This window comes from Malus sylvestris, chromosome 5, assembly GCF_916048215.2.
Source record: "Malus sylvestris chromosome 5, drMalSylv7.2, whole genome shotgun sequence".
Taxonomy (NCBI): Eukaryota; Viridiplantae; Streptophyta; class Magnoliopsida; order Rosales; family Rosaceae; genus Malus; species Malus sylvestris.
In genome coordinates, this window is record NC_062264.1 from 1,487,814 (window position 1) to 1,512,001 (window position 24,188).

Below are 24,188 nucleotides of genomic sequence, written 5' to 3' on the forward strand. Positions count from 1 at the left end.
AGGTTGGTTTGTTAAAGGATAAAGAGAGAAGGGTGGGAAGCACAGGAGTAGAACCTTGCAATGTTGATTGCATTGATGAAACTCGTGTTAAATCATGGTGGTCTGATTTGGTTATTTGTAATCAAGTCTAGACTGTGGTTTATAACTTGATATTACCCTATGTACTTGGGTCTAATTATTTTTTAAGATATACTTGTTAGCCTTATAAGGTTATACAATTAAAACACAATCGAATGAGTGATTAACCTAATTCCAACGGTGGCCATGGAAGTTGAACACGAAAACAGGTAGGGCACGGCAACACCAAGATCTTCTACAAACTCCTAGCCGAATACAACTACTCTATGAGAAGCATTATGTTGTGTGTTCTAGGGCTTATAAGGACCGGTGTTTTATATAAGCTAAAAGTTAGGGTTTCCATCCATAAAGGAAACCTAAACTTACTTTCTTAGCCTCCAAGTCAAGTATCATAATCATATTAAATTAAGGATTCCATCAATCCTATTTCCAATATAAGACACCTATATAGGATTGATATCTTTAAGAGATCAAATCACAATCAACATTATTCTCCAATATTACATTCCTATTACATGTAGTAGACCACATAAAGGTTGATTTATATTGGATAAATCCAACATTCTCCCACTTGGTCTACAAAATGTAATATTCATGTTTACACTTGAGATTGGAGACTAATGTCACTTTAGTGGCCTTGTAACAGTGATTACATTTCGTCCTTAATGCAATTTCGGTCAAATGCATTTCTTAACATAGAACTAACAAGGTTGTAGGATTGACACAACCCAGAACCTTCATAATCACACATGCTAAGATCCGCATTCACATGAAACACAAATTATGATCAAAAGATGAAACTTTAAATTAACCAAAATGTCTTACTTTATATCATCTCAGGTCCACCTTATTGTAACAAACAAGTTACACTTTATGCTTCTTCAAAGCCTTAAATCTGCTAATACAGATATCCTTCATATCTAATAAAACCACATTAACCTGCAGGTGTGATTACATCTCCAAAACAATCATACATCACTTTCATTAGATCAGTAACAATACAAACAATGTTGGTAGCCAACGAACACAACTGAAAATACCAAATAGGCACATGTCCAAGTAAAATATCCAAAAAACTTCATAAAACAAATTAATTCAACACTTGAGAGCAAGATGAATTAACATGTTTTGACACTGATCTATGCACCATACCAGTTACTTTCATAGTGATTTCCAACACATGTGGGCAATATGGAAATCCTCACAACTGGGGCAATGCACAAACCATGCCATGCCATTTAATATGCAATTTGATAACAACTTGATATCTAATATATATTTCATCAGATAAGTGACTAGCACACAAAAAATGTGACTTAATGAATCCAATTGGAGATTAAAATGAATATATGGATTCTATACATACCTTATAGGTCATCTGCAATTGTAAGGCATTACTAACACGAAACTAAAACTCCCACTGATCTGCAACATCATCACTTAATTTGCAAATCAATACTTAAATCATATTTTTGAAAATATGCCTTTGGGAATAGCCTTACTCAATCAATGAATGCGTATTACCTCAATGAAAGCATTCACTGATGTTCCACAAAAAACATGCATCCAACAACCATCTTATATGTATTAATAAGTCCACATTTGTGCTAAGTGCTTATGAGCCCCAAAATAAATGATTAACCGAGAAATCCAAATGATTGCAAGTAACAGAAAAATGTACGCATATACCAAGTATCCATTTGTGCAACTTAAACATATTATAGACATTTGAGTAACACAAATTAATGGAAGATAGAATAATGCTTTAATAGACTCATGCAAGTCCACTTAGTGCTCAAAATTTTAGAACAACTCCTACTAAGTTTTCAGAGTTTACACTTGCAAATAAGTTAATGAGTGTGAAGCCCAAATTTCGCTCACTAATTCTCCCACTTAGGAAAATACTCGTTAATATATTCTTTCAAAAATGTACCTAGAGAAAATTTCTTTATATTTTAGACATAATAAAATAGACATCACAACCAACATAAAGTTGTCAAACAGAATTTCAGAAATGAGTTACACTTACTTTAGAATTTATCATAATTAATTTACACGCTTGATTGCTACCAAATTTATACTGATCAAAATAGACATACTAATCTTCAAAAAATACAAATGCAGAGCCGTTTTGGGTCAAAATAGTAGTCCAAAGTCACGTCTCAAAAAGACCAACACAATCTGCCTGTAAAAAATGTCTACACGAGCATGGGTTACTAGTAAATTCACCATAATTAAAATCGACGGCACAAAATTGCGAAAATTTGCAGACACATATTAGACATCTATAAGTTAAACATATCCAAAATTCAGGTCATTTGGTGACCATTAGATGTGGCATTCACCCGATTTAAATCAAGACACGCAATCTGCAGAAAAAATTATGTGCATCTACCATGAATTTATGCATCCATAACAAATTCAATTTCATATCATTTCAATTTCAATGTCCAAAGGAAACTTTAGTAGTCAAATTTCATCATCTAAATTGACATCATAGTTCAAATTGAAAAGATTTACAAGCATAAGATTTAAACAATGTGTACCTTAGCAATCCTTGATTAACCTTCATGGGTCTAATACTTTGCATCAACAAGTCTCATGAAGAGACACAAAAATACGTCATGATGCAACCAATTTTCATGCCTTCAAACCACAACCTTTTATGGGGCTCATTGTGGAAATATTTGTAACTAATGGCATAAAACTTTATCCCAATAAACTTCATGAAACTAAATTAATTTTCACCTGTAGGCAAGAAAATTAACTAGTTTCTAGTACTAGAATGGACAATTATCAGACAACATGCATGGTGTCACTCCCTGACTGCATGCTATTGATTTTGGAGTTTGGATGTCAAAGCATGCATTCACATGAGTGTACCGAATGTGCTCATGCATTCCTTGTTAATCATAAGAGGATTACGTAGAATGGTAGAAAAACACGTCCTTAACTCGTGCATAACATGTGAACACTTATGTCACTAGGAGAAGTATTGTTTACATACAATGCTTTTCTCTCGTATAAATGGTTATGTTATTTGATGACAGCACAATGATAGGATGTTTGTTAGAGCAGTTCCACTAGAGGTGGAATTGACACACCCCGACCGAGATCAAGGCATGTTGGCCATCACGTGAGAGTGACGTAGCCATGTGCACAGTGCGGAAGCAATAATGATAGAAAATATAAGAACAATTAAAAACCGAAATACTAGAGTGCACTACTAAACAGGAAGTGATAGGAGTTAGTTACAACAGTAAACACTCATAATTAAAGCATAATAAGTCTAGGTGCAGTCCAGTAGGACAAGTACTAGTTATACAGTACCAGGAATTTCCTACTATTATTCAGATAGGTCAGAACTGCCGACGTCCTCAAGCCACCAACAGCAAACTTACTTAAAACTTGGAGGGGCGCAAAACAGAAAACGTGAGTGGGCAAAAACAAATGTTTTACAAAACCATTTCATTTATCAACATAACTAACCCCTCGCTGTAAAACATGTATAATTTTTCCCAGAATTAAGATATAAGCATATATATCATATATATATATATATATATATATATATATATATATATATCAATTTAATTCATGCTTCACATAATCATATTCATATATATGCCATGCCAAGATATAAGAGTAAGCAATTCAGGTAAGAATAATTTCATAGAAATGTAACATATATGCCGGAACCCCTGTGGTAGTCTGTACGGCTGAATTCATAGCTCAAAAGTCAATCTAGCCGGAGTCACTACAATGACCTATACGGCATTATACTACACAAGAGTCAGAACCAAATGAAAAGGTCTGTACGACAATACTGGTGTAATATATTTATGTTCAATACTACTCTCACATAATAGCTGGGCGATAAATCGCTAGTCACCTACGAGTCGAAACCATAAATAAGGTTTGTACGACAAGACTGTGCACCTAAATTGGATCCAATATGAGCATATGGTGCAGGAGGTGACATAATAAACAAGCATGTGCCATAACTATGGCTAAATCACAATCACCCTAAGTGCAGTTTTATGAGCTCAACATTATTCAATCACATATTGCATCATCGATGATTCACATAATCAAACACAACTTACCTGAGCTTACCTGAGCTTACCTGAGCGTCCACAGCACCACATTTGTATATATAAAGCATCACATACCAATTCATGTATGAATTATAAGCTTATATGCATGGTGTTTATGGCATACTATCATTTAAACATATATTTCTAGGAAAATATCAAGTATATAATATACTGAAAACCAAAAGCCCACTCACTGGTATGTCGACGGGTCGTAACCCCGAGTCGCCCGTGGATACGCTCGTCCTCGGAATAAGTCTCACCTATATGCGAATTAACTATAAAAACGTTATTTTAAAGAACATAGACAAAACTAGCTAATAACTTCTCATACATAGCTCAAATTGGGTATATGAATATACCACAGTGACCTACACAACCTCAGGATCATCCCCAAATTTTTAGATAAATTTTTGGAAGCTTCACGCACCCCCCCGCGTCGACAATGGCACGGCCAGACGCGCCCCCCATGCGCGGCCATGTGCCAGGCACACTGACAGCGTCAGTTAACGCTGTCAGGAATATTCCTGGAATATTCCGTTTATCCTAACAGTAACCATCCAAACTAACTAACGGCGTCAGCATATTCCGTCCAAACTGACGGAATATTCTGCCTTCGTCTCCGGCGAGTCGCTCGTCGCCGGAAAACTGGGTAAAACTTCAAAACCTTTGTTCTCACTCGATTCTTCACCAAAACTTATGAAATTTGAACCATTGGAAAGCTAACAACATGTAGAATCACGTTATACCATTTTTAAGCCTTTAAATCCACTATAATTTACCTGAGGAAGCTCGATAATCCGGTCAACTTTGAAAAACTTCGATCTCGGCCCTCCGACATCCAAACTCTTCCAACGAACTACCCCGAGCTTCCTTAGGACCTCCTTAAGCTCCCTATAAGCTTCAAATTCCCTGAAACAAGTAGTTTTACGTCCATGTGAACAGTGCATGAAACTTTATTTCTCGGGTTCTTGAGGTATCAAAAGTATCCTTACCTAAAATGGATATCAATCAACTCGTAACACCACGAGGAACACAATGGTGCACTCAAAATCTTCGATCTGCGAAGTTTGGGGTGTTCTTGCCCTTGTCCGTACATATAGCAAGGAGAGAAAGAGTGAAACCAAGAGAGAAAGAGTACGAGAGAGAAGAGAGAGAAAGGGTAGGGATGTGTGTGTGGTCCCAAAATGCACACCAATCACAACTAAGAGAACACTTAGTTCTAATTGGATCCACTAAAAGAGGAATATAGCTAATTGGTCCAAAATCTTAAGTTTAAACCACAACATCCCATAATAATTCTCAACGTCCAAGGATATTTAGGTAATTTCACACCGTCGATAACATAATTAACGTACATCTTCGGGACGGGCTATGACAGGAATAGCCCAGCACCCAGTCAAAAAACCAGATTGGCACCTTGTCAATTCACTCCAGCCCAGCAACTTGCCTGGCACCCAGCCCAAGCTAGTCTTTGGGCCAGCCCAAAATTGACTGACCAAGGAGCCGGGCTATTTGCCTGGCGTGTGCAGCTCACTCGCGAGTGGGCACGAGTAGGGGATAAGGGTGCAGGCAGTGGGGCCCGCTATAAACCCATTTGTGCTTCACCCGGAAGGAGGCGACGTTGCCCTCTCAATGTCGTTGGATTTCCAACAACTAGTTTTTGTAGACCGTTGGATTTCCAACGGTAAAAAAAAAAAAAAATTTGACTTTTAAAATGGACCATCCAATCACAGATCAATGGTCCACGTTTTTTTCACAAAAAATAAAAATAATAATAATAAAAGGCCCAACGGTCAGAATTATGACTGTTGGCCACGTGGCAACGCCTTGGCTCTTGGATTTGAATATTTTTCAAATCCAACGGTCCAGATTAATTAACTATATTAAAATTTATTAAAAATTATGAAAAAATACAAAAACATTATGAAAAAATACAAAAAAAAAATTTTTAAATGCAGAAAATTTTAAACAAAAATACAGAAAATTTTAAAAAATACAAAAAGATTTTTAAAAAATACAGAATTTTTTTTTAAAATTACAGAAAATTTAAAAAAAAATAAATTTTTTTTTATAAATACCTAACCCTCATCTTCCACCTTACACCACATTTCAATATTTTCTACACTTTCTACCAAAGCTTTCTTATACTTTTTGTGTGAACAAAAATACCAAAAAACTCATCCTTAATTTTTTTGTCCATATAAACCATACATCCCTACATCCATCTTCATCATTTTCAAATCTTGAGTTTTTTTTTACGATGTCTTCTTTAAGGAGAGTGCATAAACAATTTGTGGAGCAACATAAAAGATTGTTGGCACAACAAGAAGAATTGATCAATCTCGAGGAAGGTGGAGGTGGAGATAAGGCTTTCGCAATGGAGGAGGACTCGGATGATGACCATAGAAGGCAGAGGGCCTCACATTCCCGCCATGTCATGGAAGCTGTAGGTCAGCTAGCCAAACCCAAACGTGCTGCAAACTTCAATAGAAAAAGGGAAAGACGAGGTAAAGATCTCTTGGAAGATTATTTTATTCCCAACAGCGACTGCATGCACTGGACTTGGAAAAATTGTCCAAGTGCGTGGCAAGGAGCTTATGGCTACAGAAAATGAGCCAAAAGTATCATTTTGGAAGCAGTGGCTTCATTTGATACATGGATTTGGCATGTTTTTTTTGGTGTTCCAGGAGCTCAGAATGACCTAAATGTCCTTACTCAATCTCCAGTGTTCGACGATCTGCTGCAAGGAAAATCGCCGAAATGCACATATTGGGTTAATGGCACTAAATACGACGGACCATACTACCTTGCAGACAATATTTACCCAAGGTGGGCTACGTTTGTCAAAACAGTGCCACATCCACATACTGAAAAAGAAGAACACTTTGCAAAATGTCAAGAGGGGTGTAGGAAGGATGTGGAATGTTGTTTTGGCATCCTGCAAGCTCGTTGGGCGATTGTCAGAGCTGCAGCTAGAATGTTTGATGTTGAGGCTCTTCGATCCATCATGATAACGTGTATTATTCTCCACAACATGATTATGGAAGATAAGTATGATTATGATGTCGTCGATGAATATGAGCCGGATCCGATGAACAACTCAAGAACACGTATCTACTGTGCTCATGACCGGACCGAAGATCCCCTGCAACACGAGCAGTTGGAACGGGATGGACGATACAATGAATTGATCGTTCAGCGGTACACTGATATGCAAGAGCCATATTGGCACGTAACCCACCAGAATGACTTGATTGAGCACCAGTGGGGATTGCAAGAAGGTGAAGATAATTAAAATAAGCTAGTGGTTGAAGAATAAAGTGTATTTGATGAGTTTATGTAATTTTATTTTAGTGTGTTTTTTTTTTTTAGTTTATTTGATGAGTTTATGTAATTTTATTTTAGTGTGTTTTTTTAAGTTTATTTGATGAGTATGTAATTTAATTTTATTGTGTTTTTTTTTTAAGTTTATTTGAAATTTTATCCGAAATTGGTTAAAAATCTTATCCGAAAATAAAACTATTTTTTTATTTATTCTTTTAAAAAAATATAAAATATTTTAAATGAGCTGGGTGCCAGCGCATTTTGTAGGGATGGAGATCGTTTGTGTCAGCACATTTTTTTAGGGATGGAGATGCTTTGGCCTATTATTGTTCACTGGGGTCTAGTACTGTTCACTTGAGTGGATAAATGCGTTGAGTGCTAGCGCAAAGTCTTTAGGGGTGGAATTGCTCTTAAGATGTTATATTGAACTTGATGTGGCAGGTTCTCCAATCTTGATGGCGAGTCTTTATTGGTACAGGTGAACCAAGGAAAGCATTATCATCCATCCCTGTAACTATTTTCAATCGGTAAAACCTGATGTTACACTTTTATCACACCGATGTTGTAAAATTGTGAAAATGAATGCCCACAGTAGTGTAATTGTTGTTATATGATGTTTTCAAAAGGGCAATAGTAGTGTAATTGTCGTTGTGTGAATTTCAAAAAGAGCAATCATTTTACTTTTTGGTTTGTCACGAATGTGGCTCTATATGAAAAGCACTTGGTGTGTGATTACAATACACAGCAAAGGAAAGAAGTGAAAACAATAATATCATTTCACTTTCTACAATCATTTTGTATTATAATTACAAAACTAAACAACATGATATTTTGCCTATTTATAACAACCGTAAGCTTTTAAGCAAAGAGTAATTATGGGACATGATCAATGGTAGTAGCGGTTTCAAGGTTCTTGTAACATTTTCCTGACCACATTGGGTGCAAAAGTACTGCAATAATGCATGCATTCCACCAAGACACTGACCGGACTAACTAACGCAATAGGATGTCATCATGATAACCCAACCCAATAAAAACAGACAAGGAGCTTGCTTGTCGGTGCTGTCAGTGGCTTTGCTGACCACTTGGGAGGTCGAGGTCGAGGAGGAAGCCGCACACGAACAAGTGTCATGTTACGCCCATGTGCTCTCACCCTCGCGTCTCGCATCTCTCATCGGACAACCTTCACCTCATCTTTCACCCTGCTCGACGTGCAAACCAATTATAATGATCTGCTCGGTCAGGTGCGGGTTCTCGCCACCCGCGGCCATCTCCAGGAAGCGCTCTCACTCTTCTACTCCCTTCATCCCCCACCACCTCACTGCCCCCAAACCTACGCCACTCTCTTCCACGTCTGTGTCCGCCACCGCCACCTCCAAGACGGCCTCTCTTTGCACCGCTACATGATCGCCCACAACCCCATCCACCCACCCGACCTCTTTGTCACCAACCACCTCATCAATATGTATGCCAAATTTGGTCACTTGGACTACGCCCACCAACTGTTTGATGGAATGCCCAGGAGAAACCTTGTCTCTTGGACCGCTCTCATTTCCGGGTACGCCCTATGCGGGCAACCCCAAAAGTGTTTGAGTTTATTTGCTGGCATGTTGGTTCACCACCGCCCCAACGAATTTTCTTTCACCAGCGTGCTCAGCTCGCTCGCGGAGAGTGACGGTGTTTATGGTCGGCAGGTACATGCGCTTGCTTTGAAAATGTCTTTGGATGCTTGTGTTTACGTTGCAAATGCTCTTATTACTCTGTATAGCAAGATTTGTAATCCTGGAGGTGTTTATGATGCTAGTAAAGACGAGGCGTGGAATGTGTTTAAGAGCATGGAGTTCCGGAATCTTATATCTTGGAATTCAATGATTGCAGGGTACCGGTATCTCGGACTTGGAGCTCAAGCTATTCATCTTTTCATACAAATGTACCGTGATGGAATTGGGTTTGATCGTGCCACACTTCTCAGCGTTCTCTCATCCTTATGCAGAAGCAATGGCCTTGATGATAATGTGGTTTCTAAGTTTTGTTTCCAATTGCACTGTCTCACGATCAGAACCGGGCTTATATTAAAAATTGAAGTTGCCACTGCGTTAGTTAAAGCTTATTCAGATCTTGGAGGAGATGTTGCGGACTGTTACAGGCTTTTCTTGGAGACAAGTTGTGATCGGGATATTGTTGCGTGGACTGGCATCATAACAACTTTTGCAGAGCGAGACCCTGAAGAAGCACTCTTCCTCTTTCGTCAATTGCATCGTGAGAACTTAGTTCCCGACAGGTATACTTTCTCAATTGTTTTGAAAGCTTATGCAAGCCTTGCAACCGAGCGCCACGCCTTGGCAGTTCATTCACAAGTGATCAAAGCTGGCTTTGAGTGTGACACAGTACTTGCAAATGCCTTGATCCATGCCTATGCTAGGTGTGGCTCTATTTCCTTGTCTAAGAAAGTGTTTGATGGAATTGAACTTCGTGATGTCATTTCGTGGAATACAATGATTAAGGCTTATGCCTTGTATGGACAAGCTACAGAGGCATTGCATCTCTTCTCACGTATGAACGTCCAACCTGATCCTGCCACCTTTGTTTCTCTCCTCTGTGCTTGTAGCCATGCTGGACTGGTAGAAGAAGGAACTCGCATCTTTGACTCCATGATTGAGGTATATGGTATTGTACCTCAACTTGATCATTACGCCTGCATGGTTGATATTCTTGGTCGAGCTGGACAAATTGTTGAGGCTGAGGAGCTTCTAAGTCGAATGCCAATGGAGCCTGATTCTGTAGTCTGGAGCGCACTCCTTGGTTCATGTAGAAAGCATGGAAGAACACTGTTGGCCAAGTTAGTAGCAGATCGACTGAAAGAGCTAGCGCCAGAGGATTCATTAGGTTATGTACAAATGTCAAACATGTATTGCTCTGACGGTAAATTTGGTGAAGCAGGCCTAATTAGGAAGGAAATGAAAGGGTCTAGAGTGAAAAAGGAACCTGGATTAAGCTGGATTGAGATTGGAAATCAGGTCCATGAGTTTTGCTCCGGAGGCCAACATCATCCAGAAAGGAACATTATCTTCAGGAATCTAGAAGAACTGATTGTGCGGTTAAGGGAAATGGGTTATGTTCCAGACACAAGCTTGTCAGTGCATGATGTGGAAGAGGAACACAAAGAGGAGCTGTTGTACCATCATAGTGAAAAGCTAGCTTTAGTGTTTGCTATTATGAATGAAGGTAGTTCAAATTGTGGTCGGACTGCTATAAAAATAATGAAGAACATAAGAATCTGCGTGGACTGCCATAACTTCATGAAGTTAGCATCAAATCTACTTCAGAAAGAGATTTTTGTGAGAGACTCAAACCGGTTCCACCACTTTAATGATGGAATATGCTCTTGCAATGACTACTGGTAATAAACGAGCAGAAGTAAACCACGCTGGTTGTGCCTGATTTACCAGCATGCTGGATGGATCATGGTTCAGTTGTGAATGGTTCATGCAGATGCTGTTGATACTGAATTTTTTTTCCCATGATTTCTGTTGATCATTTGAGCCAGTGTCAACTTGATAGGGCTTGTCACAAGGCTGAGTATTAGGAATGTCGTGTCCATGACTAATTGCTGAAGACAAGGTTGATTTTGAGCTGGTCAGTCTTAGACAATATAAACCAGAGTCTCGTCAAGCAAAGCAGAAGGTTGTTTTTGTCTGCATTTTACTATGTCATTTTGAGCTAGGGTTCTGCCTGCGATCTACGGAAGTCAAATCCACCAGTCCACCCGCTCAAAATCCAGCGTATATAGAGGTCAGGTGCTTTAATTTTTTCATAATTCGTTTCACATTATTTGCTTGTGAATTTTACTTTTTTCACTTTCTTTTCAATTCAAATAAAGTATTTTTCTTTAAAGAGTATATCCAGAGAGAAAACTATTATATGCTCAAATTCACCGAATCTCTAGTAGAAGCTCCCTTAAATGGTTCCTTGATCTCTCTTTTTTGTGTTGAATTCCTTGTTGGTTTTGATAATTTTTATGAGATTTTTATGGTATGTTGCCATTCAACTTAGGTAATCTAGGCGCTTGGCCTGGGTTTGGTTTGCTTTAACATCTTGGGGTACCGTGACCCTGTCTCGATTATTGTCTGGAAATTGTGTTATTTCACCATAGCAACCTGGTTATGTATACTGTTGCTGTTATGATCCAATGACAGTGATGTTAGATCACACTTTATGTGGAGTGCGTTTCTGTGATTATTGGCAGACCAGCATTTGCAACTTTTTCAGAGTTAAGTTTTATTAGGATTCTTGTCACTGACACATGGTTTTTGGCTCACAGATGTCTGGGCAAGACAAGCCCTCGCATAATACTACTTGTATGGTTTCCATGGGTTTATCGACACCCAGAATTTCAGAGTATCCCCTAAACTATCCCCCGGGTGATGCGACTGCATTCACTTTGGTCTACTTCTATAATGGTGGTGCTCATGCTAGTGCTCATGTCTAATTCTATAATGGTGGGCGGTTACAGCATCTGATCAAGCGGAAAGCCATTAGAGATCAATTTCACTGAAGAGGATAATAAGCAAATACAAAAAGACAGCACATAGCGGACAAGGATTGTCTGCCTCTGATTTATATTCTACAATTTTCACTATGTTATTCTCATCAGAAAAGCAAAATTCTCAAACTTTCCAATAGCTAGCTCTGTGCAATCTACATTATTGACAAGTTTCAAAAACAAAAAAAGTCATTGTTAAACTTACGAAGAAAAAGAATGGATGGACCATTCGGCCCTTCCAATTCATAGATGTGGATCTCGGACCTATGAATGTGATGTTTCCGAGAAAGAAAAGAGAACTGAGTTTAGACAAAAATGAGATATTCTTGGAATTATCGAGTATGTTGTGCTCCCTAGATGTTCTATTTCCCAATGGTCCAATGAAAAGATACAAATTTGTGACGTATAAACCACATTTACATCTCACTGTACATGTCACAGCCCGTCCCGGAGATGTGTGTTATTTATTTATCGATGGCGTGAAATTACCTAAATACCCTTGGACGTTGAGAATTATTATGGGATGTTGTGGTTTGGACTTAAGATTGTGGACCAATTAGCTATATTCCTCTATTATTGTACCCAATTAGAACTAAGTGTTCTCTTAGTTGTGATTGGTGGCTTTTGGACCACACATACCCGCATACCTTCTCTCTCTCCCGTACTCTCTCTATCTCTCAAACTCTCTCTCTCTCTCTCTCTCTCTCTCTCCCTCTCAGCATATTGGTACGGACAACCCAGAAACCACCTCAAATCTTACATATCGAAACCAAGGTAAGTATTTTCGTGTTCCTTGTGACCTCAAGAATCCATTGGTACAAGTTTTAGAACCTGAAACCTTCGAAAACCTCGTGAAACCTAACCTTCGATTTGTGCACTGTTCATGCACACGTAAAACCTTGTGTTTTAGGGAATTTTAAGCTCATAGAGAGCTTTTGGAGGTCCCAAAGAGGCTCGGGGTAGTTCGTTTGAAGAATTTGGACGTCGGGAAGCCTAGATACGAAGAGTTGCAAAGGTCATCGGATTTTCGAGCTTGCTCCGATGTGATTTCGTGAGATTTGAAGCTTCAAATAGGTATAACGCCATTCTTCTCACTCTAAGCTTTCATTTGGTTCAAATTTCGAAGAAAATGGTTGAAAAATGAGTGAGAATAGACGGTTAGAAATTTTTCCCAGTTTCCGGCAACGGCGATAGTCGTCGGAGTTCTGAGGTAGGAGACGACGGAATATTCCGTCAAGTCTGACGGAATATTCAAACGCCGTCAGTTAGTTTGGACGGTTACCGTTGGGTTTTAACGGAATATTCCTAACGGTAGTTAGGGAATCAGGATTCCCTGCGCGTGGTGGCGCGCCTTGCTGTGCACTCGCCTGCGCGTGGCGGTGCGTGAAGGGTCCAAAAATTAATCTGAAAATATGGGGATGTTCGTGGAGTTGTGTAGATCACATTGGTATATTCAAACACCCCATTTGAGCATTGTATGAGAAGTTATTAGCTAGTTTTGTCTATGTGCTTTAAATAACATTTTTATAGTTAATTCGCATATAGGTGAGACTTATCCTGAGGACGAGCGTGTTCAAGGGCGACTTGGAGGCTATGACCCTTCGACATATCAATGAGTGGGCTTTTGATCTTCAGTATATACTTATATACTTGATATTTTCCCAGAAAATATGTTTAAATGAAAGTATGCCTTGAATGCCATGCATATAAATTTATATTTCGTATATGAATTGGTATAGGATGCATTATATATAATTGTGGTGCTGTGGACGCTCAGGTAAGCTCAGGTGAGTTATGGTTGGTTATGTGAATTATCGATGATGTGATATGTGATTGAATAACGTTGAGCTCATAAAACTGTACCTAGGGTGATTGTGATTTAGCCAAAGATATGGCACAGGCCTGTTTATAATGTCACCTCCCGCACCATATGCTCACATTGGATCCAATTTAGGTGCACAATCTTGTCGTACAGACCTTTTCTATAGTTCCGACTCGTAGGTGACTAGCAATTTATCGCCCAGCTATTATGTGAGAGTAGTATTGAGCATAATTATATTACACCCGGTATTGTCGTACAGACCTTTTCATTTGGTTCCGACTCTTGTGCAGTATAGTGTCGTATAGGTCATTGTAGTGACTCCGGCTAGATTGACTTTTGAGCTATGAATTCAGCCGTACAGACTACCACAGGGATTTCGGCTAATATGTTATATTTCTATGAAGTTATTCTCACCTGAATTACTTACTCTGTTATATATTGGCATGGCATACATATGTTTATGATTATGTGAAGCATGAACTGAATTGATATGATTTCATATATATATATATCTATGTATATGTGTATATCTTGATTCTGGGAAAAATTATACATGTTTTACAACGAGGGGTTAGATATGTTGATAAATGAAATGGTTTTGTAAAACATTTGTTTTTTGCCCACTCACGTTTTCTGTTTTGCGCCCCTCCAGGTTTTAAGTAAGCTTGATGTTGGTGGCTTGAGGACGTCGACAGTTCTGACCTATCTAAATAATAGTAGGACATTCCTGGTACTGTATAACTAGTACTTGTCCTACTGGACTGCACCTAAACTTATTATGCTCTGATTAGGAGTATTTACTTTTGTAACTAACTTTTATCACTTCATGTTTAGTAGTGCACTCAAGTAGTTCGGTTTTTAATTATTCATATACTTCTTATCATTATCGCTTCCGCACTGTGCACATGGCTACGTCACTCTCACGTGACGGCCAGCATGCCTTAATTTCGGTCGGAGTGTGTCATTACGTTTCCCAAAAATGTAAACATAAGTTCTACTTCAATGGAAGGCTATAAATTTGAAATCTCATTTATTTTTCTGTCGTTGACTAAAGGAGTCCACCTCCTAAAAACATATAAAAGTGCAAATATATATTTTTATTTATTTCTTTCGACGAAAAGGAATAACATACATTTCTGTATTGAAGAATTTTCCGGCCACGAAAAAATGTCAATTAGTCCAGCCCACTCGTGTGGACCAAACAGTAACCTAGGTTAAGCTTAAGCCCACTTCTTGTTCCTTCCTGGTCTTGCTTCCCATGGCTTCTTCTTCTTCTTCTTCTTCTTTGATTTTCTTTCGTACAAACTAGACAGTGCAATCCAACAACTCAACTCAATCACTCGCAAGTCGCAACGCAAGCACTTTCCCACAAGCTAAAGCTGATAAAAGCTGATTTTCTCATTTGCTTCTTTTGCTTTCAGTCGTAGGTACCTTCTTGTTGTTACTTTTCTTAATCTTATTATTTTTTTATTTAATTGATTTCCGGATATTTCACGGGTTAATTAATTAGCACTTGTTGGTTGGCAGGGCACGGAGATTATGAATTCTTGAAATTGTGCACTTGTTGGTTAATTAATTAGTTGTACTGTTCTTGTGTTATTCGAATTTCAGATTTATTGCTACTTTTGTTTGGATTTGTTCGTACTAAGGGGGAGGGGTTTCTGGGAGGGAGTGTGACAATGAGAAGCCAAGTGTGGCGTAATTTGGTCCGGCCAGCAGTGGCTGCCTTTTCCCATCCTTTTCGATTTCTTCGTTCATTCTCAACGGGTTCGTTTGTTGTTTCTGTTGATTAATACCACTACCAGTGATGCTTTCTTCTTCGATGTTGTTTTCTTTATGTTTAAATTAGTTTTACATTTATACAAATGAAAAAAAAATGAGCAGAATTGGAGCCTGATCTATCTCCAAAACTTATTAAGATCATGGAGCAAAGGCTATCGCTTATCGAGCAGAGGAGTGGTTTTCTTCACACTCTCATTAACCAGGTTTACCTATGTCGTTGACTCTCTGTTTGCGGAATTATAGTTAAATGTAGTGTTTGACTAAGAACAAAAAACAAATTTTGGAATTGAAATGGTGTTGGACCTTTTGCTTGAAGACAGCCTGATGCCTCTGCAGAAGAGTATGCGAGGGCGAACAAGGAGCTACGGAAACTCAGCACTTCCGTGGACCTTATAAGTCGTCTAAGAGCCACAACCAAGGTACTGACATTAGAACAAAACCTTCAACATAAACCTTTATCCTTGTGCAGACCGAACTAAATCATTTGTTTGCTTCTCTGCTTTGTAGGAGATTAATGGTTTGAGGACTCTCATCGATGAATGTTCTCAAGAAAAAGACATGCTTGATATGGTAACTACCGAATTGGATCAAGCCATCCACGAAGAAAGAAGGCTGCACAATTTGTTGCTCAAGTCCCTGCTTCCTAAGGATGATGCTGATGAGAGGGATTGCATATTAGAGGTCAGAGCAGGTATTACGCGCCTGCCTAACAAATTTTTATTCCATTGCATGTCTTTTATTTTTTATTTTTTTATATGACGAAAGATTTCATTAGGAACTGGTGGGGACGAGGCTTCTTTGTTTGCAATGGACATATTTAAAATGTAAGTTTGTATCAATACTTGTAAATTCTTGTATGTATTTTCTCCTCGAGAGTCTCATCTTGTGCGTATAACAATTAACCACAGGTATGATAGATTCTCACACAAGAAGGGCTGGAAGTTTGAAGTGGTGGATATAACTGAGTCTGATCTTAAAGGATATAAGGTGTGATGTCTGATTTTAACTCACGCATTTCAACAGACCCAGATTGAGCTAGATGCTTTAAACACCTAATGCATGCAATGCTACGTGCTAATCATAACATCTTTCCAGGAAGCTACTGCAGCGATCTCAGGAGCTGATGTTTATGGGAAACTTAAATTTGAGAGTGGGGTTCACAGAGTACAGGTTTGCCTCCCACCTGCTCAATGCAGTACTTACAGTTGCCCCCAAAAATACTGACAATGTTGTTTTGGCAGCGAGTTCCTGTGACAGAGAAGTCTGGACGTATTCACACTAGTGCTGTTTCTGTTGCTATCCTTCCTCAAGCTGATGAGGTTCTACGTGCTAATCTTTTTAGTTGGAAGACTGAATCTAACATTTATCTATTGACATAAGTTTCTTGTATTCACTGTTTGACATCCGGACTTTGTGGTTATTGTGATTTTGCTTTCAAAATGATATTATTTTTTCTGACCATATGTATATGGGATTGCTGCAGGTAGATGTCCACCTGAGGAACGAAGATTTGAGAATTGACACGTATAGATCTGGTGGTTCAGGTGGTCAACATGCAAATACAACTAACAGTGCTGTTAGAATAACTCATATTCCAACTGGCATGACTGTAGCCATACAAGACGAGCGATCCCAACATATGGTATTACCAAAACTTTTTCAGCTAAATTACAGTTGTTGTATCCTTGAGCTTAAAATTCATTTTTCTTTTGTTATATGGAGTTGATAATTTTCCTAGTACAGTTTTATTAGAAAAATCTAGTGAAATACAAAAGGAGCTTTTTTCCTGAACTATGTATAAAATTATATACGTATATCATATTTTACTATATAATTTTTTTCACTGGCAATAACTTATTCTAAACATTGTTGGTCACTTTAACAAATTAGATGGAGAATTATAGATTCGTATGTCCTTTTATTCCCTAAACCCTAAAACCCCTAAGCCGACATTCAACATAGCCTGAAACTTGAAAAATTCACAAATTGTTCTCCCAACATGCCCTGCCTTCTCTGAAGCACTCATGCCTAAAGGATGTCACAAATATTTATAGGTCAAAGTGGGCATGGGCAACTTTTTTTGTTTTATGTATGATTTAGTTGTGCATGGTTACAGAAATCATACTCATTCATTGAATTCTTTTGCAACATCCGTGATGTACAATGTATGATTGTTGACCTCCATTACGTGAGCATTCTGATAACGTACAGGCTAATTATCTTTTTTGGTATTTATTTATTTTTGTTCTTGTAGTCCTTGTTCTTTACTATATTTCTCGTTTCCAATTTTGGGGGTCCTTGTAGAACAAAGCCAAGGCACTTAAGGTGTTATGTGCAAAGCTTTATGAGATAGAGAGGTCTAGACTTCACGCCAATCGAACAAAACTTCGATCTCAACAGGTATGCATGATATGATGAATTTTAGTTGATACAATTTGGTTTGGCTTTGCTTTCAATATTGGTTTATGGTGCTCAACACATTGAACAGATTGGTAGTGGGGATAGATCTGAACGCATCCGTACATACAATTTTCCTCAAGGACGTGTAACGGATCACCGTGTTGGCATCACTCATCATTCGATAAATGATGTGATGCAGGGAGAGAATCTGGATGTATTTATTGATGCCCTTCTTTTGCAAGAAGAAATGGATGCAATTGCTTCTTTCAGTTCTTCGCAGTGAAAGTATGATGACTAGCATAGTATACTGTACCATTCTTTGGTGCTGATATATTAACTGTTCTTGGTGAACAATATCTTACTATGCAGTTAAATCCAAATACTGTATTTTTATATGCTCGCGTTCGTGAATATTAGTTTTTATTTGAACATTCGTGGATTTTTGTATGCAGATAAATCCTAAAACTTCATTTGTTGCTCTAAAAAGCCATGCAGCTCCCCACAGCAGCTCATCCTGATTTTGTTTTTACCAAAGTGGTAAGGATTAAAACTGCCCAGCCACTAGTATTATAGTGTAGTGAAATTTCTGAGTCACTTGAGGCATACTAAAAGGTAACTCACAAAGACTAAGATTTGTTGGGTTCAACGCCTTAATTAGCAAATAATGATTGTCTTTTGTTTCTAGGACTCAATGAAAAATGTTAAGTGGATAATTAAAACGACACTATTTTTTATAGATCTTAATTGAACTGTGTTCACTCTTTTTTTTTTTCTTTCAATAATGTGATTTGAATTCGTCTTTGGCAAGAATTGAATCTAAGACTTCTCATTTACAAGTGAAGAAAAATACTAGTAAACCATAATATTAAGAGGCCGTTCGTAGTTGAAAAGTCTAGAGTCATTCAAAGAGTAAAATAACAAGAAGTCCAAATTCTAAAAGAAAGCAATACTTCTCTCAGCAGTGGTGTACTAGCGTCTGCTTTTCTTAGTAGTAGTATGTACTTTCAATATATTTGGAAAGTCCAAATTCACAAATGATTGCAGCCTACTATGGTGGAAGGTCACGAGGAAGTGTTCAAAACATATCTCCGCTTTCAACTTAATATTGTATATGAAGTGAAGGATTTTAAAGCCTCATCTGTTATTTATTCAATCACATTAAAGTAAATTGTGTCCTATTACGAAACTTCTTCCTTTCATCTTCTTTGATAGTTGAACAAGTTCTCCAAAAGTTTCTAAAGGATATGTAACCTCTTATTCTCCACACATTGAGGTAGCCTGTAGGTATGAAGATTGAAATGATTGTTACCTAGGACAGCCATCAGAATGACAAATTCCACTCGTAGCTAGCTAGTTCATAACATATAGTTAGATTTTGAGATAAACGGGAACCATATAGAGAAGAAAAGAAAAAAGAAAAAAAAAACAAAGAAAGAAAGAAAGAGAGACTCTTTGACACTGTCTTACGCATGAAAATTCAAATGCTTAAATCTTATAAGCTGCTGCTCATTGTGAGCCTAAGATCATCAACTTTATAAGCTCCCTGCAAAGTATGCCAAGGGTCCTACAATAGCGCCATTTATGTACGTTGCAGGCTCAGAGTGATTGTAATCACTGCGGTCATCTGGGAACCCATCGTTCTGGTTTGGACCTCCGACAACGGCTCCAACTAAGATGTTAGGGTTTGGGTTTAACGAATAAAAGAATGGTTGGAAACCACCATCACAACCTATGGTCTGAGGATGGCTTGCCAATGAAGGCAACGAGGATCCTCTGTGGTGAATTCTCTTGGGATAGTAGGGTCCATACCCTACCATGTAGGACATCTTCAGAGGGTTTACCCCTAAAATGTAGTCCACCTAAAAATTTCAATAAAAATCAGCCCCTGTATAAAATGATAAATGATTGAACTTAGAGTAAACACTTAGATGATAATTAACATAATAATCAGTGGTTCAAATTTACAGTTTGACATTGTCACGCAGGATTAAGTGATGTACCTGTTGTTTTGCAAGGTTTCTTAAGGTCTTCGGAGTGACAACGAGGGTACCACAGTTGAATGTGAGCTTTCTAACAGCCATGTACTTGGAATAGGTAGTAAGCAAGAATGTTATTGAGGTCACATATTGGAGGTTACTTCCAGGCAGCTTATATATGAGCCCTCCTATATTTTAAACGAATATACATGGTTAGAACACATTTATTTTACACTACTCTCTCACGGAAAAACAAGGGAAGGAAGAATGCAAGAATAACCATTTTAGATTGCTAATAACAATCCTACTATAATTTCCGTATTCTATATTTGAATCCATACTTACTGAGATTTTGGCAGGTAAAAAATTGGCTGAAGTGATAAACCAATAGTGAAAACAACTATGTTTACCTTGTGTATATTGAGTACTTGAAGAGGGTGAGTTAGGCAAAATCCGGCACATAAATTGCTCTGCTTGTTGTTTATATGGCTCAAAGTTTTTGTCGTTGTTCAACAGTGCCCTCTAAGAAATATATAAACCACTTTGTTAGAATTTATAAATTTATAATTAAAGTAAGAACAATAAAAATTAATTTGAGGCCTTTTGAAAATCATTTTAATTTTGAGTTTTCAGCTTTTAGTATTTTGAAAACTGAAAAACATTACCAAATACATTTAACAAATAAATTATTTAGTTTTCAAACAAAGTGAAAACAAATGTTTGAAAACTAAAAACGAATCGTTATATATGAAATGCACCCTTAATAGAACAATTGTACTGAAATAAGGTGGAAAAAGGTTGATGATGAGTATAGAATTTGTACCCTTGATAATAAAACATAAGCACCAGCAAATTTGTTGTCCCAGCTGAAAATGTCTGTTGAATCACTAGCTCCCAAGGATTTCATAAAATTGTAATAATAAAGTTCATTACTTGCTCTAAAAAGCCATGCAGCTCCCCACAGCAGCTCATCCTGAATTTATTTTTATTTTTTTTACCAAATTGGAAAGGTCAATAAATTAACAAATAAAAAATTGACGCAAAATCTAGCAAGGATAAAGAGGATCCGGATTCTATGTTACCTACCTTATATCCAGAATATGAGCAATAAAATGGGCAGACTGCAGATCCAAGTGAATCACTGTATGCCCCTCGGTACTGAATTGCAAACTGCATCACATTCTTGGCCGTGTTCAACAGCAACTTTGAGTATTTCGGATCAACCTTCCGGAAAACTAAAGAAGCAGCCGCTAATGCAGCGGCTGTCTCTCCAGCAACGTCCGAGCCCGGGTTGCTTGGTGAGACTGAGTACACGGTTCTAAGCGTGTCCATGTCTTCTGGCCTCTCCCAACATTTATGGTCCACATTTGGATCACCGACCCCAACATAGAGTTTACCGGGCGTTTGCCTAGCACACTTTAGAAGATAATCCGTGGCCCACCGTATCGCTGCCCGGGCTTCTGGTAACTGGAGGCCAATGCGCTTGCCATATTCAAGTGCTCCCCATGACAGCATTGTGGTGGTGAATGCCATTGGGAAGTTGAACTTGACATTGTCTCCAGCGTCATAGTATCCTCCAGTTAAGTCCACCTGCAAAATTGATGCAAATATTTTCATATAGGTCGAAGGTTCATGTTTGTCTCCAATCAAATTTTGTCTACACAATAATATTTGGTGCACCAGACAAGTAACTTCTCATTCCAGTGAAACGCTCGTGACTATTTCGTAATTTCCTTAGAATTTTGAAAAGATTTGGTTTTTATTTTTGTAATAGGATATTATTAATATGACGGTATCTTAAGTCAATTACATAATATTACGTAGAAAATATAAAACATATAACAGTGCATTGCATGATTAATTTGAAATACTGCCATAATACACATACTTAATAAATTTACCTTGTACAAACATAGTAGGTAAAAAAGAAAAGGATCAAAGTGCTTAATTGTTTTCATTACATTCACTATTCCTTTTCTTTTTACATCTTTTTCTTTGTGAAGAAATCATTTGACCTTCCCTACATTTGACCACGCTTAGAGACTAAATTCAGAAGATTTTATTTGCACTCATATTTTTCTTTCTTTTTGTTCGTATGCTTTGCATGTGTCTATCATCTTTGCACTTATATAAAGCAAGCAGTAAAACGATCAGTTGGTGATACTCCAAGCATTATCCATTGAAACAATATTTTCGGATCACAATTTCAAACCACATGTAAGAGTATATCTATATGCTTCACACCCCTTTAATATATACACTATTCTAAATATTCATGTATAGACATTAGGTTGCAGTTAGCCACTACTCCGATTAATCCTTAGACATTTAAAAATTAAAAAAGAGCACCTAGACCTACTTAGGCCCCCACCAAGACCGCCTAGGCCCACTTAAACTACCCAGACCGGTCTAGATACCCACCTAAGTCGCGACTCCCACTTTGACATAAAATAAATAACTTTCATTTTGCATTATGTTCTAATATTCTATTTTGAAATTTATGTATTCCAATGCAATTATGTATTTTTTAGGTATAAACAGACACTTATATATACAATATATAATAAATTTACTTCAATCCGTCTAGTCCGCCTAGACACCATCTAGCCGTCGAAGTGCTAGGCCCTAGCGCAGCTAGCGCCATCTTTTAGAACTTGAAAATATATATAGTGATTGCCTTAATTTATTAAAAGTTATTATTTATCAATAACTTCCCCTTGACCTAAAAACACAGTTAAGCCTTTTAACGTACCCCACCCCATTGCCCCCATCCACCACATTGCTACTGATCGGATTTCTCACATGTGTGCGGCTGACTGTACAATCACCTTCCCTTTCCCTCCCTAACTTACAGAGAGACCACATTACAAATAGTGTGAATAGGTTTGCATGCATGAAGGGTAATGCAATATTCCAGAAATTGACCATCTATAACGAGCTAAATTAAAAAAACAAAATACAATGCAGTAATTAAGTATATAGCATATTTACATTTGCCAGACGACCATCGGAAAGCCCAGAATTGAACCTCCATGTGATTTGTTGGGCAGCACCGGCGGGGAGTCTCCCTGACCTTTGTCCCTGAAAGAAGAGTATGGACTTTGCCAGGGCCTCTCTGTAATTAGGGTTGCCTACAGCTTGGATTTGGACACTACTACTAATACTACTGCCCAATATTACAACGACAGAGATGAAGAGGGTTAGTGGTAATCTCTTTGCCATTGGAACTTAAATTTTTTTTCCCAAATGTAAAAATTAAGCAGCCAATGAGTAATGCGATTTTGAGATTAGTTCGTGACTTTGTGCCGATTGAGATGCCTTTAAATAGGAGCGGGAAAGACCAGTCACCATGCCGCAAATTCTGGCCTTTTGTTCTTCCTTCGTTCCCCCTTCTTATTTTTATATATATTATATTGTTATATATGGGATTAAATACAACATTATGTTTACACAGAAGCGTAAGATTTGAGTTTAAGCCACAATATGTATGAGTTAAGCATATTAATTTGATATAAATTTATCATCTACAAAATTCGACATTAAGATCTCACTTACAAATAAATAGATAAGCCACTATACAGGTGTTAAGTGAAATATGATATTTTGGTTAGTTTGTTTTCCCTTCTCCCTAAGATTTATAAAGAGGAACAAACCGTAGCTCATTGCAAAGTTACTTATTCAACCTTGATCTTCTTTTCCATGCACCCGCCAAAAAATAAGGCCCACCGCCCTATGCATACCTAGATTTATAAAGATTAAGGAGTAAATTACATTACATTTTTTTTTATAACAAACGATATTATCTACATAAAGGAGGTGCGAAAGTAAGTTAAACTTCACAATGAGCCAATAATAATGTGATTTCAATTAACTTTTGACGAAAATCGAATATAAAACTTCTTACTCATTTTAAATAAGAAGTCTCATGTTTTTCTCACCTAAATGGTAAGTTCAAAACTTAATTATTTTGACCGGTCTACTGCATGGTTTAGAACAAATATTCCACCCTTAAATAGAAGGTTGTTGTATAGAAAACAAAACTTAGGTTATTATTACTCATTTTTTTGGTAGTGTCATGCATAATTTTTTTTTAACAAAATTACATAAATAGTCGACTCCAAATTGAGTGCAACACTATCATTAAGTCAAACATGTTAACCATTTGA

General features: G+C 37.6%; 3 protein-coding genes across 5 annotated transcripts; 2 read left to right on the forward strand and 1 right to left on the reverse strand.

Moving 5' to 3' along the window:
• The first annotated feature begins 8,425 nt into the window (after nucleotides 1–8,425).
• Nucleotides 8,426–12,377, forward strand: LOC126621500 (pentatricopeptide repeat-containing protein At1g71420). Its single transcript, XM_050290004.1, has 2 exons — nucleotides 8,426–11,291; nucleotides 11,821–12,377. Exon 1 carries the CDS (start codon nucleotides 8,630–8,632, stop codon nucleotides 10,901–10,903), a length of 2,274 nt encoding a protein of 757 aa, XP_050145961.1. The 5' UTR covers nucleotides 8,426–8,629; the 3' UTR covers nucleotides 10,904–11,291; nucleotides 11,821–12,377.
• A 2,662-nt stretch (nucleotides 12,378–15,039) lies between these two features.
• LOC126621510 (peptide chain release factor 1, mitochondrial) lies at nucleotides 15,040–18,439 on the forward strand. 2 transcript variants are annotated; one of them, XM_050290024.1, is made up of 12 exons: nucleotides 15,040–15,291; nucleotides 15,392–15,631; nucleotides 15,749–15,849; nucleotides 15,967–16,065; nucleotides 16,154–16,337; nucleotides 16,422–16,470; nucleotides 16,555–16,633; nucleotides 16,742–16,816; nucleotides 16,888–16,965; nucleotides 17,130–17,288; nucleotides 17,951–18,046; nucleotides 18,135–18,439. In XM_050290024.1, exons 2-12 carry the CDS (start codon nucleotides 15,544–15,546, stop codon nucleotides 18,327–18,329), a joined length of 1,203 nt encoding a protein of 400 aa, XP_050145981.1. In that variant the 5' UTR covers nucleotides 15,040–15,291; nucleotides 15,392–15,543; the 3' UTR covers nucleotides 18,330–18,439. The 2 variants fall into 2 exon arrangements, with proteins under 2 accessions (XP_050145981.1, XP_050145982.1); XM_050290025.1 differs by having other exon boundaries at nucleotides 15,042–15,291; nucleotides 15,476–15,631; nucleotides 15,784–15,849.
• A 1,139-nt stretch (nucleotides 18,440–19,578) lies between these two features.
• On the reverse strand, nucleotides 19,579–23,294 carry LOC126621509 (endoglucanase 9-like). 2 transcript variants are annotated; one of them, XM_050290022.1, is made up of 6 exons: nucleotides 23,014–23,294; nucleotides 21,109–21,612; nucleotides 20,846–20,995; nucleotides 20,433–20,544; nucleotides 20,047–20,210; nucleotides 19,579–19,905 (listed from the first exon to the last, which is right to left on the reverse strand). In XM_050290022.1, the coding sequence occupies exons 1-6, from the start codon at nucleotides 23,242–23,244 to the stop codon at nucleotides 19,579–19,581; spliced, it is 1,488 nt and encodes a 495-aa protein (XP_050145979.1). In that variant the 5' UTR covers nucleotides 23,245–23,294. The 2 variants fall into 2 exon arrangements, with proteins under 2 accessions (XP_050145979.1, XP_050145980.1); XM_050290023.1 differs by having other exon boundaries at nucleotides 19,857–19,931.
• Nucleotides 23,295–24,188: the final 894 nt, after the last annotated feature.